This window comes from Lathamus discolor, chromosome 2 (genome assembly GCF_037157495.1).
Source record: "Lathamus discolor isolate bLatDis1 chromosome 2, bLatDis1.hap1, whole genome shotgun sequence".
NCBI classification, from domain to species: domain Eukaryota; kingdom Metazoa; phylum Chordata; class Aves; order Psittaciformes; family Psittacidae; genus Lathamus; species Lathamus discolor.
The window spans coordinates 9,948,936-9,965,257 of NC_088885.1; the positions used below are offsets into that span (position 1 = coordinate 9,948,936).

Genomic DNA, 16,322 nt, shown 5'->3' on the forward strand with positions numbered 1-16,322 from the left:
GACTGAGCTTTACTCTTCTCCCCCCTGACTTTTGTATGTGTCTTTTAACAGTGTGCAACGGCATTGGAATAGGTGAACTTAAAGGGATCCTCTCCATAAATGCCACAAACATCGACTCCTTCAAAAACTGTACCAAGATCAATGGGGATGTAAGCATCCTCCCAGTTGCATTTCTAGGGTGAGTTGCCTGCTGGTTATTTAGCACTGGAGGAGAAGGGCTAGGGAGAAATTCAAGTTGAGCTGTTCTTTTCCCAATTCCTTGTTCTGTTTGTTTCAGTGATGCCTTCACAAAGACCCTACCCTTGGACCCCAAGAAGCTGGATGTCTTCAAAACAGTCAAAGAAATCACAGGTTAGCAATGGTGTTTGAGCTGAGATATTCTCTGAGTGGTACTGCCAAAAACACAAAAGGAAAGGAGGGAAGTGTTTTAAGCATGTGAAGAGAAATGCAAGCAAACGGTTTCTGTCTCTGAGCTACCAGGGCTCACTCTTCACAGAGGTGGCAGGCAGCACCTCACCAGCATTACACCCATGTAACCCGTATGGGTTTCCCATCCAAGGTGTGTTGTTTGGCCAGACCATTCCTTCTGCTAACTGTCAGTCTTAGCAAACAGTGAAAGCAGAGGAGATCCTCAGCCACCCGAGAAGTATGTGGTGATGCAGAGGCGTGCCACTCCATCTGAAAACAGCCAAATGTGTTTCTATTTATGGAAAACCTTTCAGCAGCTCCTTAGGGAAGCATGCTTAGTGACTTGCATCATCCTCACGGAGATACCCTCTCCAGCCTGAAGAGTTCTTCCTTGGGGTGAAGGTGTCTCCAACAAGCACAAAGTGGCCATCAGAGTGCTCAGCCACCGTCTTGTGCCAAGGATCAATTAAAACTAATTTTGCTCAGCTCACTATAAAACGAGGGTAACATTAGAGCTGGGTCCACGGGTGTGACTCCGGTTCCCCGTTTCTTTCTGTCTTCTACCTGTCTGGTTCCCCCCAGGGTAGCAGTGACTAATCGCAGAGCTTCATACAGCAGCCTGCAATCTCCCAGGTTCTCCCCCTCCCTACTGAGCAGGGAAACATGCTTGCCTTAGCTAATCCACTCCGAGCGCTGTCAGTTCTGCTCTGTTCCTGCTTTCTCTTCAGTTTACCCGTTCCCTGAGGGTATCTCACTATAGGAGGGAGCGGTACCTTTCTCCCACAGCACCAGAGCCCACAGCCTCTCAGCTAGGGTTATCTCTGGAAGGAGTTGTTATCATTGGTGGCTCAGCGTGGCAAGGATATGTGGCTCACCAACACAATCATCTCTTACTCTCCTAAGCCCTCATGGTGGGATAAGTAGTAAACTGTTTATAAAGTGAGGTCTAAAAATATCTCCCTGTTCCCTAAAATGTCGTGTTTTACTTTGAGATTCTCAGATAAGCATAGTGAAAGCACAAGCACCTTCTCCCGGCTCAGGGAGAGGAAGTCCTGCTGTCAATACTGACCACTGTTTGCTGTTTCTTCTTATTATTATTACTACTTCTGTATCTTCTTTTCTTCTTTTCAGGATTTTTGTTGATTCAGGCCTGGCCTGATAATGCTACTGATCTCTATGCTTTTGAAAATCTGGAGATTATACGAGGCAGAACCAAGCAACAGTAAGTAAATCATGTGCCAGAGCAACTGTAAAAGACACTCAAGCTGCGCTTGTCTGAGCACACCAAGGTATCGTGCAGTGTGAGACTCAGGTGTCTTCATAGAATCATCATGGTCTGAGGTGGAAAGAGAACTTAGAGCTCATCCAGTTCCAGCCCCCTGCCATGGGCAGGGACACCTTCCCCTAGAGCAGGCTGCTCCAAGCACCGTCCAACCTGGCCTTGAACACTGCCAGGGATGGGGCAGCCACAGGTTCTCTGGGCACTCTGTGCCAGCGCCTCAGCACCCTCACAGGGAAGAATTTCCACCTAATGTCTCACCTCAGTCTCCCCTCTGTCAGGTTAAAGCCATTCCCCTTGTCCTGTCCCTACAGGCCCTTGTCCAAAGTCCCACTCCAGGTTTCCTGTAGCCCCTTTAGGCACTGGAGCTGCTCTGAGGTCTCCCCTTAAGGAGCCTTCTCTTCTCCAGGCTGATACAAAATAAGAAAAACCTGTCAAGGAGTATAGTACCATCTTTGTAGCAGTATATAATGTGTCCTGGGGAGTGAAACCCTCAGCTCTGTACTGCGTGTGAGGGGCTGGCCTGAGCCTGCCTCTCAGGAGCAGGTTCTCTGCCGCCATCCTGGAAGCACAAGTAGAACAGAGTGCTCTTTGCAGTCTGGGCAAGTTACTATCAGAAGTGCTTTGGGATGTGAGGTAGCTGAGTGCTTGGGGCCAGACAATGTCTGCCAGATGGTATGGACACTGGCAGTGCCTCCAGCACCCTCCTGGACTTATCCCAGGAGGAAGGATAGCTTGGTGGACCAGCATAAAATAAGAGCTGCTCTATCTACTATCATTGCTGCACATAATTAACTTGACAGAGCATGCATGTCCTGCGAATTTTAGCTTTAAAAGCCAGTGCAAAACCAGATACAAATATTGCAGTTGTTTTACAATAGGAATGTCATGTACCAGTATAGAGGACTGAGCAGCATCTTGCTTGGACAAAATTCAGTTTACAGCAACACGCATTTGAAAATCAAAAGAAAAAGTGCTGAATAATACCCTGCTTACTCTTTCTTCCATGTGTTTTCTTTTTGTCCCTCTCCATTTTAGTGGCCAATATTCCCTTGCTGTTGTTAACTTGAAAATACAGTCCTTAGGGCTGCGCTCCCTCAAGGAAATCAGCGATGGAGATGTTGCCATTATGAAGAACAAGAACCTCTGCTATGCTGACACCATGGACTGGCAAAGACTGTTTGCAACTCCAAGCCAGAAAACAAAGATTATACAGAACAGAAATAAAAATGAGTGTGGTAAGTCAGCACTGCCTTCCTGCTCCCTATGGAAGCTTGTGCTGAAATGCAAGACTAATTTGAGCAAGGCTTTTTTCTCTTTGCCCCCCTGGATGAGAAATTCATCAGTGATACTGCTTTAATGAAGATGGTGTGGGAAAAGTGGGATTTTTTTCCCACCGAGGATGTGGACTTCATCATGTCCAGCAGATGGGAAGGAGCTTCCTCACCACTGTAGTCAGTGAAGCCACATAGGTTGAAGGACACAGAAGTTAACTCCAAAACTGGACTTTTTTGACCAGGTTGAAGCTGTTGTTCAGACTTTGTGACTGCAGTGGTCCCTGCACCAAAATCTCATTAACTTCTCTTTGCAGAATATGAATTTGTTGTACTTTGGAAATTGATCAGAGAATCCTAGAGTGGTTTAGGGAAGGGACCTTAAAGCTCATCCAGTTCCAACCCCTGCCACGGGCAGGGACACCTTGCACTTGAGCAGATTGCTCCAAGCCCTGTCCAACCTGGCCTTGAACACTGCCAGGGATGGGGCAGCCACAGCTTCCCTGGGCACCCTGTGCCAGTGTCACCACACATTGTAACTATTCCTTCCTTATACCTAATCTAAATATACCCTTTTAGGGTTTAAAACTGTTGCCCCTTGTACTGTCACTACAGGCTTTGTGAAGATTTTGTTACAAGCCCCATTTTTAGGTATTGCAGAAGGCTGCCATAATGTCTCCCCAGAGCCTTCTCATCTCCAGGCAGAACTACCCAAACTCTCTCAGCCTGTGCCCTGGTTTTGGCTGGGATAGAGTTAACTTTCTTCCCAGTACCTGATGCAGTGCTGTGTTTTGGATTTGTCTGAGAACAATGCTGATAACACACAGATGTTTTAGTTGTTGCTCTATAGTGCTTGCTAAGTCAAGGACTCTTCCGTTTCCCATGCTGTGCCAGTGAGGAGTTGCACAAGAAGCCAGGAGGAAGCACAGCCAGGAGAGCTGACCTGAACTAGCCAAAGGGATATTCCATACCACAGCAGGTCATGCTCAGTGCAGAAATTGGGGGGAGTTGGCCAGGAGGCTCCGATTGCTGCTCAGGGATGAGCTGGGTCAGCAGGTGGTGAGCCATCGTATAGTGCATCACCTGTCTGTCTTGGGGTTTATTTCTGTCTGTCTATTGTCTCCCTTTACATTGCAATTACTACTGCTATTATTATTATGACTATTATTATATTTCAATTATTAAACCATTCTTACTGCAGCCCATGGGTTTTACCTTTTTTCCAGTTCTCCTCCCCATCACACTGGGGGTTGTGAGTGAGCAAGTGGCTGCATGGCCCTTAGTTGCCTGCGGGGGTTAAACCACAGTAGTCTTGTACTGGTTTAGCTTTATTGTACAGCTGTTAAGCTGTCACAGAAGAGTTCATTCTGATTTTGAGAGGCCAGAAATCACTCTTAATTTCAGGCTTTGGAAATTAAGAGAATTATGATTACTCCTTTTCCGCACTGCCAGGACCATTACTGTCTGCTTTGGAACAGATTGGAGAAACTGGTCAGGATGGGAGTCACTGGCAGTGATTTGTTTGCCCTCTCTCCTCTTCCTCTTCATGGCTTTTCTTGTCTCTTTTCTCTCCCAGCTGCTGCCAGGCATGTTTGTGACCCCCTGTGCTCAGATGTGGGCTGCTGGGGCCCAGGGCCCTTCTACTGCTTCTCCTGCAGGTTTTTCGATCGCCAAAAGGAGTGTGTGAGACAGTGCAACATCCTGCAAGGGTAAGGTGTCTGAAATGATTCGGGGCTTTTAGTGTTTAAAATGTGTTGTAACTAGAAAGAAATAAAAAAAAATAGGGTGTCTGGCGGCATGGGATTTCACCAGCTTTGCAGAGATTTTGTGTGAGCACAGGACCTGAGGTACCTCTTCTTCCCCATGCAGCATTGCTTAGGATTTTGCTCCTGCCAAGAAAATATCCCCTTAAGCCATAAGGAGACTATCTGGAGGCACAGGGAGACTAAGCCTTGCATTTCTTTCCCATAATGGACCTTAAAGCCCCAGTGAAAATCCGAGCTATACCTGTCATGTCTAGCACATCAAGTGAGAACCAGAGCCATTTGGTGACGCTGCAAGCTCAGTTGCCCCCAGAGCCAGGGCTTCACCATGTGGTAGGCTTCCTTATTGCCAAGGGACTCATATTTGCTCAGATGAGCAGCGTGCCCCTGTAGTTTGCAAAGTTACAGCCAAGGGAGAATGAACTTTCATCTGCAGAAGCGCTGGGAGCAGCAGTTTCAGGCAAAATTACTGCTCCAGTCTCACTCAGGCAGAGGAAAACACATCACTGCCTGTGTGTCAGGGCTCCGGCTGGGGTTTGCAGTCAGTTCACCTGGTGATGTAGGCAGGAAAGGCACATCGAGCACTGAAAATTACAGGGATATTTTTAATGAACCTTTCCAAGTTTGGCTTCCAAAAACCATGAGTATTAAGCAAGTACTTGACAGGGCGCTGGTGCCCCTGATGATTGCATTTCTCTAGCAGCTTGCAGTTCAGCAGCTGTCTTTTTTTGTAAGTGAATCCCCGCCAGCAGCTATTATGACCTGAAGGGCAGATCTGGGCATTTTTTGTGTCAAATGATGGGTAGGTTTAGTTTAATTAATAACACCATTACTTGAAGTGGAACAGCTTTATTGCTATTGAAACCATCTGTTCCCAACTTTCATATTTTAATGATTCATTGTGTGTTGTAGTGAGGGCATGAATTTAATTACCAGTGCTTTGCTGTTTAACTTCCCTAATTATTATTTGGAGCCTTGGAATCACTTGAACTGTTTTTGCTGATCTCTTTGCACCACTACCAGTTAAAAGCCTTTGGAAATCATTGTGAATATTCCGTGTTGTTAGCTTAAAAGGGAAAGTAAACTGATTTGTAGTGTGCGGTCTGGAGTGCCGTGTGTTTCACCGTCAACCAAATTTCCCTTACTCTTACCTCCCCTTAGCTGAACTAAGCAAGTGCTACTGGTGTAGCCAGGAGAGTCCCCCTGTACCTTCTCCTGTCCCAGCACCATCATCCCCATGTATTTAAGCTGGAAAAATCAGGAAAAGGGGAGATGAGCACAGTTTATCACTCAGCCTGAGGTTTTATTATTTCTTTCCTCCTTTCTTGTTTTCCAGAGAGCCAAGAGAGTTTGAAAGGGATTCCAAGTGCCTCCCCTGCCACCCTGAGTGCCTGGTGCAGAACTCCACCATGTACAATGCAACCTGCACTGGACCCGTAAGAGCAGATTCAGCTTAGCAAACCTGCACCTCAGACCATGTATTAATATGTATTTTCTGTGCTGAGATAACCCTGAGGTCTCACTTGCACTTCTTCAAGATAGAGTAGAGATAAAAGGGGTTGGAAGTCAAGATTATGGGGCAGGGGTGCAGAAACTGGAAAGGGAACCTATTCTTTCTTGTCATCCACCATACACGTCATACAAAGTCCCAGGTATTGTTGGGCCTTTCTGTTTTGTGCCTTTTACAGAGAGAGAGCTAAAAAAGAGGCTTACTTATGTATGTGGTGATATGGTAACTTGGCAAGTATTTTAGGAACATGAAGCTAATGAAGTGCCAAGTTGGCGCGAACAAATCAAGTTCCCTTATTCAAAGGGAAAAAAACCTGCTTAAAGTAATGGATTAAACCAGTAGCCTTTTGCCTTTTTGGAAAGCCGTGCTAAAATTGTCATCAAGACCAAATGCTTACCAAAAATTATGCAGGAAGCAGTTTTTACTTAAAACCGTGTTCCCTCCGCTAACCATGTTCTTACCTCTAGGAAATTGCAGTAAATACCTATGTTAAAGTAATTGCAGGTGTAAATTATATTCAAAGAAAGGCAATCAAAACAATTCAATTTTCATGCTTGTTTAAATATTCCAAATTCAAACTTGTTTAAATATTCCAATTCATTCAAGCTCCTCTTACAGAAGTCAATGCAGTGCAGTCTTGCTGGTCGTCCAGGCTTCCTCAATTTTGTTGTTCTTTAATTCTGAGAACTCTATTTTGTGTGATGAAATGTCCAGTTTGGCAACGGTACCAGATGTTTTCCTTTTAATCAGATCAAAGTAGTATCTTGATTGTAAAGCTCTAATTCTCTTTTTTGGGGGGTAATTGAAACCAAGTCTCATGCTTCCATCACAGATCCTTCTCTGTGCTACTTAACCCAACTCCTTCAACACTTCTTGCTATTCCCTGCCGCCGTTGAGTGTTCAGCCCTTGCCCATCATGAGTCTCAAGAGTCACTGCTCAGTAATGTGAAGCATTTCCATCTTCCCTTCTAGCTTAGACTACCATGGCCTCAGGGATATTATTAACATTATAAACTCCTGCAGGCAGTGACAGCCCCCTTGTTCCATATTTGCCCAGCACATAGAAATCAGTCTATTACAGTGGCCCTTAGATTTTACGGTAATTAAAATAATCTTCCTATAGCCTGTCTTATTGTAGTCCCACTGAAACTGGCACTGTGGGTCAGGTCTGGTTTTCTCCGTAGTAGAGTTTGACCCAGAATTGCTGGTTCCTCTGCTATAAAATACTTAGTGCATTCCTGGTGCTGTTATAGTCTGGATAAAAACATTTCAGCTAAAAATGGCTAAAGGCAGTGCCTCTAAATACAAACTAAGTGCTTTTCAAAGTAAAAAAAACAACTTACAGACTCCTTGGGTTGCCTCCATTATCCCTTGCTTCTCCCGAACAAGTGAAAGAACCCACGCTTGAGACACCAAGAAAATATTGATTTGAGGCCAGTACTTCAGGGAGGTGTCAGCAGGTCCATGTCCATCATTCTACATTGTGTGATGGTAGATTGCAAGCTGGGCCCTCTGCTTTTCAGCTTAGCCTTTATCAAGATGTTATTAAATTATTCCCCATTTTGAATGCAAAATGCAAGCTTTCCAACCAGACAGAAGGCAAGGGCAAATAAAGCAGATGAAGCTTGAGAAAATATTAAACATCAGGCTTAATTAAACACTTCGAACATCAGGTACTACCTTTCATACGGTCCATGTTACAAGAGAAATACTTGCAAGAATATCAGGTAGCAAGGTAATAAAACCAGATGATGCTGAAAACTTGCAGCAGAGAAAACCATTTAGATTTATCTTGTGAATTTCAATAGGCTGGTGTAAGGGCATTACAAACAAGCTGTTTCTCTTTGCAGGGCCCTGACAATTGCATGAAGTGTGCCCATTTTATAGATGGCCCCCACTGTGTGAAATCCTGCCCGGCGGGAGTTCTGGGTGAGAATGACACCCTTGTCTGGAAATACGCCGATGGGAATGCTGTTTGCCAGCTCTGCCATCCAAACTGCACCCGGGGGTGAGTAAAAGATGGGGGGAAGAAATAGGGGAACAGCTTGAATTGAGCTCTTTTTCTTCCTGACGGTCCCACTTCAAACAACTGAGAAAGAAGAAAGGGAGTGAGAAAGGTCAGTACATAGGTAATGTAAGCAAAGCACAGCAGACTTTGTAAATAGGTAAAGTTCAGTGACGCTTCATCTTTACACAGAAGGCTAAAAAGGAAAACAGGGGTTTAGGGGTTTGAAACATGTTTGTTTGTTGATTTAAATAGGAAATTCCCTGGAATTTACGGAGCTCCTCACCCGTGATGCGTTTTTGGTTCTTTTCCCACCTGGCTTGGCACTGGGTCCTCTGGTGTTGGGAGGATCATCAGTGACATCTGGTGGATGCTGAGCTCCTGAGGACCATTTTTCTCTGCACCTTTCATTTTTTAAGAGGGAAATCCCAGTGGGGTACCACAGTGGTTTTCTATTTTTCCATCTTCTCAGATGCTACCTCTTGGTCTGAGTTTAAAGCCTTGTTTGCCTCCTGAGTGTCACTTTGTTAATGGGCATCACAGTAAACCAAATCTGTATAAACCTTTTTTTTCCTCATTTGGGGACATGCTTAAACTGTCACCTGTAACAAGCTGTAAATTGAACGTGTATTTAATCTACATGACAGTAAGTAACAATTATCTCCTCTCCTGGTTTCCAACCTGCAAAGGACATGGGATGTTCAATAAAAGGTTTTAAGGACTGAGACTTGGTTGTTGGACTGCGATGCTTTTGAACTAAAAAAACCACCCACATTTGGTGTCTTTTCCTTTACAGGCCCTTTCCCTGTACCCTGCAGGTCTGTGATCCCAGATCCTCCTGTAGTATACCTGTAATACTTGTTGCAAGAGAGAAGTTATAACATATTCAGATGAACCATGATCCCATCGTACATTAGCTAATTCAACTGCCAGGTCATCAAAGAGCAGAGTGCCCAGGCCCCCGCTGTCATGGAGAAAAGGAGATGAAGACCACTTTCCTAGTGGTCTGTTTTTCAAATGGTAGCTGTAACAGCCACGTGGGTTGCTATGATTTACAGCAGCGCCCCCTCTTTTTTGTTACAGTAGCAGGCAAGGCTTATCAGGCTTCCCATCACACACCTGAAAACAAATTATTTCAGTTGAAACAGGATCTTAATATCTTTACTCTTTATTAATGACCTCAATAGTGCCTACTGGTACAAACTGGCCACAGTGATTCAATACCCTTCTAAGTGGCCACATCAAAATACAGCATAATGGGTAACCACATCTGAACAAGGCTTTCCACTGTGCAGCCTCAGTAGTGAGATCAAACACTAGGCTCGAATGAATGCAAACTTGGAGAGCAGAATCTGCCAGACGTGCATGTAGTGAGGAGCCATGTGGTGGCTCTTTGTGCACAAGCAAGTCCCAGAGCAGACTTCATCAGAAAAGTCAATTCCTGCCTGGCTTTAGCAGAGGATGGAAGTACCACAGGAATCTGTTGGGAGATGGGGGTAAAGAGATGTATTTTAAATTAGGGGTACCCAACGTATGGCTCAGCATATTTGGCCCTGTTGTTAAGGCAGAACATAAAAAGTAGTATGGATGCATGAAAGAACTGGGCTAAGTTTGCTGCAGTTATATTGTGGACATGTTCAATGCTCCTGTTCAATTTGCTGCCCAAATGTGGCAGAAGAAATAGACTGTATCCCTGAAGGGCTCAGGAGAACTAGAAGAAGGTTATGTTACTATATTTGCTTTACAGAGGGAACATGTGAGGCCAATGGCATTGATGGGTAGGGAGCCAGTGTCAGAGATGTAATGTGGGAATGTGCAGTTTGGCACAGCATTGTCCCCTTGAAGGCAATCAATCAGTAATGCTGCTTACTTCTCTTCACGCCTTTCCCTTGTGCTGCGGGAAGGGGATGTGATCAGCAGTGGGTGGAAAACATCTGTCTCACAAAGTTTTCGCATCCTTAGAAACCACACTCAGCGATTTCTGCATGACAAGAAAACAGCCACTTTTTTCTGTCCCTGTCCAATTTCGTGGCTAGAGCCCACAAAATCTTATCAGCATGATTAAGTGTGCTGGCTTCAGGAGTCATGCAAGTAAGGGGTTCCAGGCTCTGGCTCTTATTTTCCTTATTTGAAGAAGCTGAAAGTAAAGAGGACTGCTCTTCCCAGCTGAGCTTTGTCGTGAAATTTGGTTTTTTTACTTAGGTGTGCTGAGTTGTAATGTTTCTCTTCTTTTCTACCGCTGTGAAGAACCCCATCTAGTCTCATCTTTGCTGAGTCATTTTCTCAGCCTTTGTTAGAAAACAGAATGGAGGAAGCTTTCTCCTGCTCAGCCCAAAAGATCCCTTCTCTCCCATTTCTCCTGTAATCTCTTGGGGATTTTGTACAAGCTTCCTTTGCTGTGCCTCTAGTACAGCTACGAAAATATGCTCAGATAAAGAGAGCAACATTCCAAAAGCCTGGGAATTGTTCAGTTTAAAACTCAAGCAACTAATGACACACACCAGCTTAATTAATCTGCTCGGTGCTGAAGGATTTGGTTTTCCTTTGCCACTCTCCCAGTGTACAGGAATTCAATTCAGCCACAGCCACTGGGGTCGAAGAGCAAGGAGGAAAGAAACCACCACTGTAGTTAATAGCAGTGGCTGATGCATCCAGCCTCCGCAGTCACTACTGACACTATGTGCCTCACCAGTCTTCATGTTAGATGCCAGGGGATTTTAGGAGGGGGTGTGAGAAAGCAGCTGGTGGGGACAAGAGGGAAAGTTGCTGCAGCACAGCACAAATGTGATGCCTTTGTCACATTCTGGAGGTTAATGAGGAAGAAAGGGCAGAGAAAGGTTCTTGTAAGGCTTTAAAGAGCCCAAAGACTTTCAATTTCTTTTATGCCCGTGGAGTAACTTAGGCTGTTATAGTCCTCTCTGAAAGGCCATAAATCATAGCAACCTGGCTTACATCAAATTAGGAACTATGGGTCGAGGAGAAAGTTGTTAAAATCTTGATGGGTTTGGGAAATAAATAGCTATGTCTGTGCTGGAACAAGTAATATTTACGTAGATAGATGAAATGCTGAGTTCAGGATGCAATATTTTTCCAGGACTGTACACAGCACTAATTTTCCAATAAGTAGAGAAATATTTCAGGGACTACAACCACTGCTAGGTTCCATCTGCTATATCCGTAAGGTCTTGAGGCACTTTATAACACAAGGTCACATTTCTCATTTTGGTTTCTGTAAGCAAAAGAAAAATGATTCAGGAATGGAAAAAGTGATTGTTTAGATTCCATAAAACCTGAGTTACTTATGTTGGATGTCATCATAAAATTCCACAGTAAGAAAGATGGTTATGTTTAGTCCTGGATGGATATTTTTCATAGGCTTTGTTTCTTCTTAGACTTGTGAAATGAATCAGAAAATCACATGGGACTTGAAAAGCACAAGCTGATCTGTCATTTTCTTCCCAAACACCTTTTAACTTTATCCCACTAGATTTGATATTAATGGGTTTGTGTGGGAAATAATTTATAAAGAGAAGGGGACAGATGAAAATCTACGCTTCTCCTGCTTCTGCTTTCTGGTGTAGGGAAATAACTGGTTGGTCATTCCTCAGACTGTAGATACTATCTCCTCAAGCCATTTTTTTTACTGTAAGGAAGCGCATAGAGGACTTGCCATTGTAAAGGAGCATGGCAAACCAGAACGTTTAGGAAAAGAGAATTTGAGGGACCACAGTCACATTCTGGAATAAAGTGAGGTCTTTTAAATTTAACATCCTTATGTGCAAGCTGCTCATACTTTGTTGCCTTAGCATGTAGAAATTCATACCTGGGTGGTAGAGCATGAATGGGATGAGGTCTTGGGTCCTAGATCAGTTTTCTGTTGAGCACCCAAATAGAGAAGCCCGGTGTAGAGCGAGATACATCTCCTGTGACCGTAAGCAAGCTGGTGGTTCTGCGCTGCATGTGCAGCCTCTCCAAGCACGTGCTTAGTTACACAACTGAGCAAACAACCCAAGCTGTAGGCAGACAGGGAACACTAACAAAGCTGGGCGCCCAGGATCCGGGAACCAGTATGTACAGCACTTCCAGCATGTCCAGGACACCAGGATGCACATTCTTGCATGGGAGCCCAGTGAACTCACAAGACCTTCCAGATGCTGGGTTTTGGAGCATTGTGTTGGCCCAGAAACAAGGCGAATACATGAGGGAAGATCAGAGTAATGAAAAGAAACAAACAAAAACACAATAAAATGAGTAGTTGCTTCACCTCTTCCTCCCCTAGACCTAGAACAAGTTATGAGATAAGATCTCCACCTCTACCTGCCATTTTGGAAACCTGCTGGTTTTCTCCTCTCAGCAAAAGGGAATGCAGAGCAGCTTTCCTGGCACAGGTTTACTCCTTACCCTCTCCTTGACCTCCTCTGGAGTTGGTTTCGGATGGCCCATTTTCTTTAAGTCAGCACAGGGAGCGGATACCACGAACTGGACTTTTCTTCTTGCTGTGTTCTGCATTTCAGAGGTGATGTAACCCTCTCTGTAATGCTCGTCTTGCTCAGTAGATACCACAAAGACCACAGTTTCCAAGAAGAGCATAAATCTTGTAGCCCAGCAGCATTTAGGGAATGCATTGTGCCTTTCACACCCATTAGACCATCAAGTGAATGCAGTCACTGTGTTTTCATCTTTATTGTTTTCTGCATTTGGGCTGCCAAAATGAATTTCATTTTAAACTCAAACGGAGGGTGAATATCTTGTTAGTAGAGTTTCTGGCTGTCTGGATAACTCGTGTTCCTGTTTATACTTTCAACATCAGACCTTAGATGCTGAAATAAAATTATCATGGACACATACCAGCAAACTGTAGCTGAGGGGAGCGCTGTCAAATCCTGTTTTCTGATGGGACTGTGTACCTCCTACCCAAGTTCTCCATTGCAATAGAAAGTCCTGGAAACTTGAATCTTTTACTTATCAAGAAAAAGGGATCGTGCAGAAGGGTCAGCAGTGACACGCTTCCGTGTGGCTTTCTGCGTTTGTGCAGGGGAGAGGCTACTTCTGTTCTCCTCCACGGTCAGCCCTAAGCTTCTGCGCTAACACAGATGTCCATGCACAGCAGGGAGTCCATGAATTTGTGTATCTATGACACCCCACACATGACATTCATGTGGCAGAATATCATTCTGCCACATGATATTAAGTTGGTTTAAAATAGTCTTTAAACTGAGTATGAAGCTATAACTATGCCCTAGATAAAAGATTTTGGAGCAAGGCCATTGACTGATGTTCAATAGAGTGTATAACTGTTATAAATTCCAGTGTTAATACTTGGACTGCTCTGAAACACAAGCTTTTCAATCAGTAGCACTTTTCTCAGTTGGAATTATAGAATTATGTATGCCTGAGCTAATACATTTGTGATGTTCATTTGTTTTTACAGGTGCAAAGGGCCAGGTCTTGAAGGCTGTCCAAATGGGTGAGTATTTAATCTGCTACAATTAACAACAGAGCTGGGAAGAATGCATGTGTTTACATTTCCATGCTGGACACTGCAAGGCTGGGACTACAGTTAAGTGTTCAGCTCTGTACAGGGAAGTGACAGATCAGAGTAGAGAAAAATGATTTAAAGAACCGAGAAATATCCCTACTGGCACGAGACTCCAAAATCTCGTTCTGCTTAGCTTGCTTGTCAAGGTGAGACCTGGGATCTTACTGGAGAAGAAAAGGAGGAGCTAGAAAAAGAAAGGATTAAAGGCTAGTGGCAGAGGGACCTTTAGGATTGATAAGGCTACCTGCATTACAGGGGATTCATCTCAAACAGGGTTAAGCGGATGTCCAGAGCATGTGTTTAATCAAAACCTAGGGCTTTTTAAATCTTATACCTAAGCATTATTTTGTCTTTCTGCATTCCCTTCTGTCCTGCAGCTCCAAAATCCCATCTATCGCAGCGGGTGTTGTTGGAGGGCTCCTGTGCTTGGTTGTGGTCGGCTTGGGCATCGGCCTTTACTTGCGGAGGCGCCACATCGTCAGAAAGAGGACCCTGCGCCGGCTGCTGCAGGAGAGGGAGGTGAGCACTGCTGGCATGGCACGGTGCAACACCGGCTGTTTTACCCGCTTTAATGCGTGCCGGCCTGCTCGTACTGAGAGCTAAAGCACCATACATCTGCCTTGTAACTCAACAAGCCCTTGGGTTGGCGAGCATGGTGTCTGCCTCAGGAAAGAGGCAATCAGCATCTAACACCTTCTCACTTAATCTGAAGTCTCATCCTTCGGGATGTAGTTTTTAAAGCTTTAGGGGGTTTAGATGTCTAAATCCCAAGGAAAATCACTGAGATTGTGTACTTGGAAAAACCTACATCTTCAGGGTGAGGTGCAGTGTGTTTGCTGATCCACAGCACCTTGCTGTGTAGACTCTCAGCCTTGAATAGTTTCTACCTCCAGACAATCCTTGAGGGTGCTGTGGCAGCTTGGGTGCTTTTGAAAATTCCACCCCCTTGATGAGACATATGTCTCATTTCTTCAGAAAGAAATGGGGGAGAAAGAAGAGGAGGGAAAGGAACTGAGGAAGTGTTTGTGTCTTGTCTTTGGTTTGCTTTTAGCACAAAAATCCCACAGAGCCATCAAAGTGGATGGTTCATGCTGTTGGGCACAAACAAGGCTCCTACACCGCTTTTTGTTTTCTGCATGGTTTTGTGTGTGTTACAGCATCACCCTCTGTGTACCTCACATATAAACCAGCAAAATTCATTATCCTGGATTAATGCCACTCTTTTATAATTAGCAGCCTTCTTTTTCTAGTTCAGTCCTAGTAAATCACTAGCAAATTGTATTTAGCATCCTGCTAAAAAGCCCAGTTGCAGCTCCTTTCTGTGTTCAGTGGCTTCACAGAGTCAGCTGCTGAAATCCTTAAGGTCAAAGCTGTGCTGCTTTTAATGCACTACCTCACAGTATTTTACATACCACTGTATTCTACAGTTGTAATAGTAGAGTTCAGTTTGTGCTCAGCTCATATTGTACTGCCTGTACTCCTCAAAATGACAATATTTCATCCAGGCAGAAGGGTTGCTGGCCCACTGATTGTATCCAGCTAAATACGGTTTTGCTCAAAGGTAAGGAAAAAGAAGCAGCACAAAGGCAAAAAGCTGACTTGTGCATCCAAAAAGGGTTAAATACCTCTGTTTGGAAGGCATTGCTGCTCTTTGGTAATGAGGCCTAGACCAAGTTTTTAAAACCTTGATAGTAAATTCACCATCTCCTTTGTTATTGACAAAAGAATCACTCTCAGAGCTCCAGTTGCCGCTTGTAAACCCTGCAGTCTGGGGGAGCCACTGGTACCATGGGAAATCCATCCAGTGAAACAAGAGCAGACCTGAATGGTTGTGGGTGATTCTTGCCCATTATTTAAAACATTTTCACAAGTTCAAGAAAATCTTTAGGATCTCCGGTAATTGCATGGCTCTTCTTGCCATGCGCTTTAGGGCTTTGAAGTCAAAGCCTTCGTTTGAACAGTAGTATTCCCTCATTCTCCTTCAAAAGGGCAGTTGGCAATCTGTGATTGGTTTTACCTCTGAAATTTGGAGCAACTTGAGATGTTTACGGCTGCAAGTCAGAGTGGGGCTTTCTTCCTTAAAACTTCACATGGAATAAAATGTTCATTATTTTCAAGGAAGGATTTACTTGCTTTCCCAAAGCATGCAGTTTGCTCTCCTCCTAGACTGTATGTCCATCTAACATCATCTTCTCTCTGCCCCAGCTTGTCGAACCACTGACACCCAGCGGGGAGGCACCAAACCAGGCTCATCTGAGAATTTTAAAGGAAACAGAATTTAAAAAGGTCAAAGTTTTAGGCTCTGGAGCTTTTGGCACTGTTTATAAGGTAAGATACACCTTAAGAGAAAAGGGGTGTTTCTCTTCCCATTTCAGTCTTGCTCCATTATGCAGAAGCCACCCAAACAGAGCATCAACTGGGAGTTGTGATCATTGTGATCACTAAGCTAGATTTTATAGCATGTCTGTATTGAATGGTAGAGAGATGACTCAGTCATCATTAGTTAAGTTACAAATTGGGTAACATGGGAGGTTTTACATGATA

General features: G+C 44.3%; 1 protein-coding gene across 6 annotated transcripts in view; it reads left to right on the forward strand.

Annotated features, from left to right (window-relative positions):
• Positions 1-16,322, forward strand: part of EGFR (epidermal growth factor receptor) — a 173,290-nt gene that overhangs the window by 134,954 nt on the left and 22,014 nt on the right. For 5 of the 6 annotated variants that reach the window (XM_065665667.1, XM_065665664.1, XM_065665666.1 and 2 more), the window contains exons 9-18: positions 52-178; positions 278-351; positions 1,540-1,630; positions 2,726-2,925; positions 4,538-4,670; positions 6,061-6,160; positions 8,085-8,242; positions 13,671-13,706; positions 14,156-14,297; positions 15,984-16,106. In XM_065665667.1, the coding sequence (XP_065521739.1) occupies positions 52-178; positions 278-351; positions 1,540-1,630; positions 2,726-2,925; positions 4,538-4,670; positions 6,061-6,160; positions 8,085-8,242; positions 13,671-13,706; positions 14,156-14,297; positions 15,984-16,106 (1,184 nt within the window). Of the gene's footprint in view, positions 1-51; positions 179-277; positions 352-1,539; positions 1,631-2,725; positions 2,926-4,537; positions 4,671-6,060; positions 6,161-8,084; positions 8,243-8,494; positions 8,933-13,670; positions 13,707-14,155; positions 14,298-15,983; positions 16,107-16,322 lie in introns of those variants that run through there. The other variant, XM_065665670.1, reaches the window with a different exon arrangement.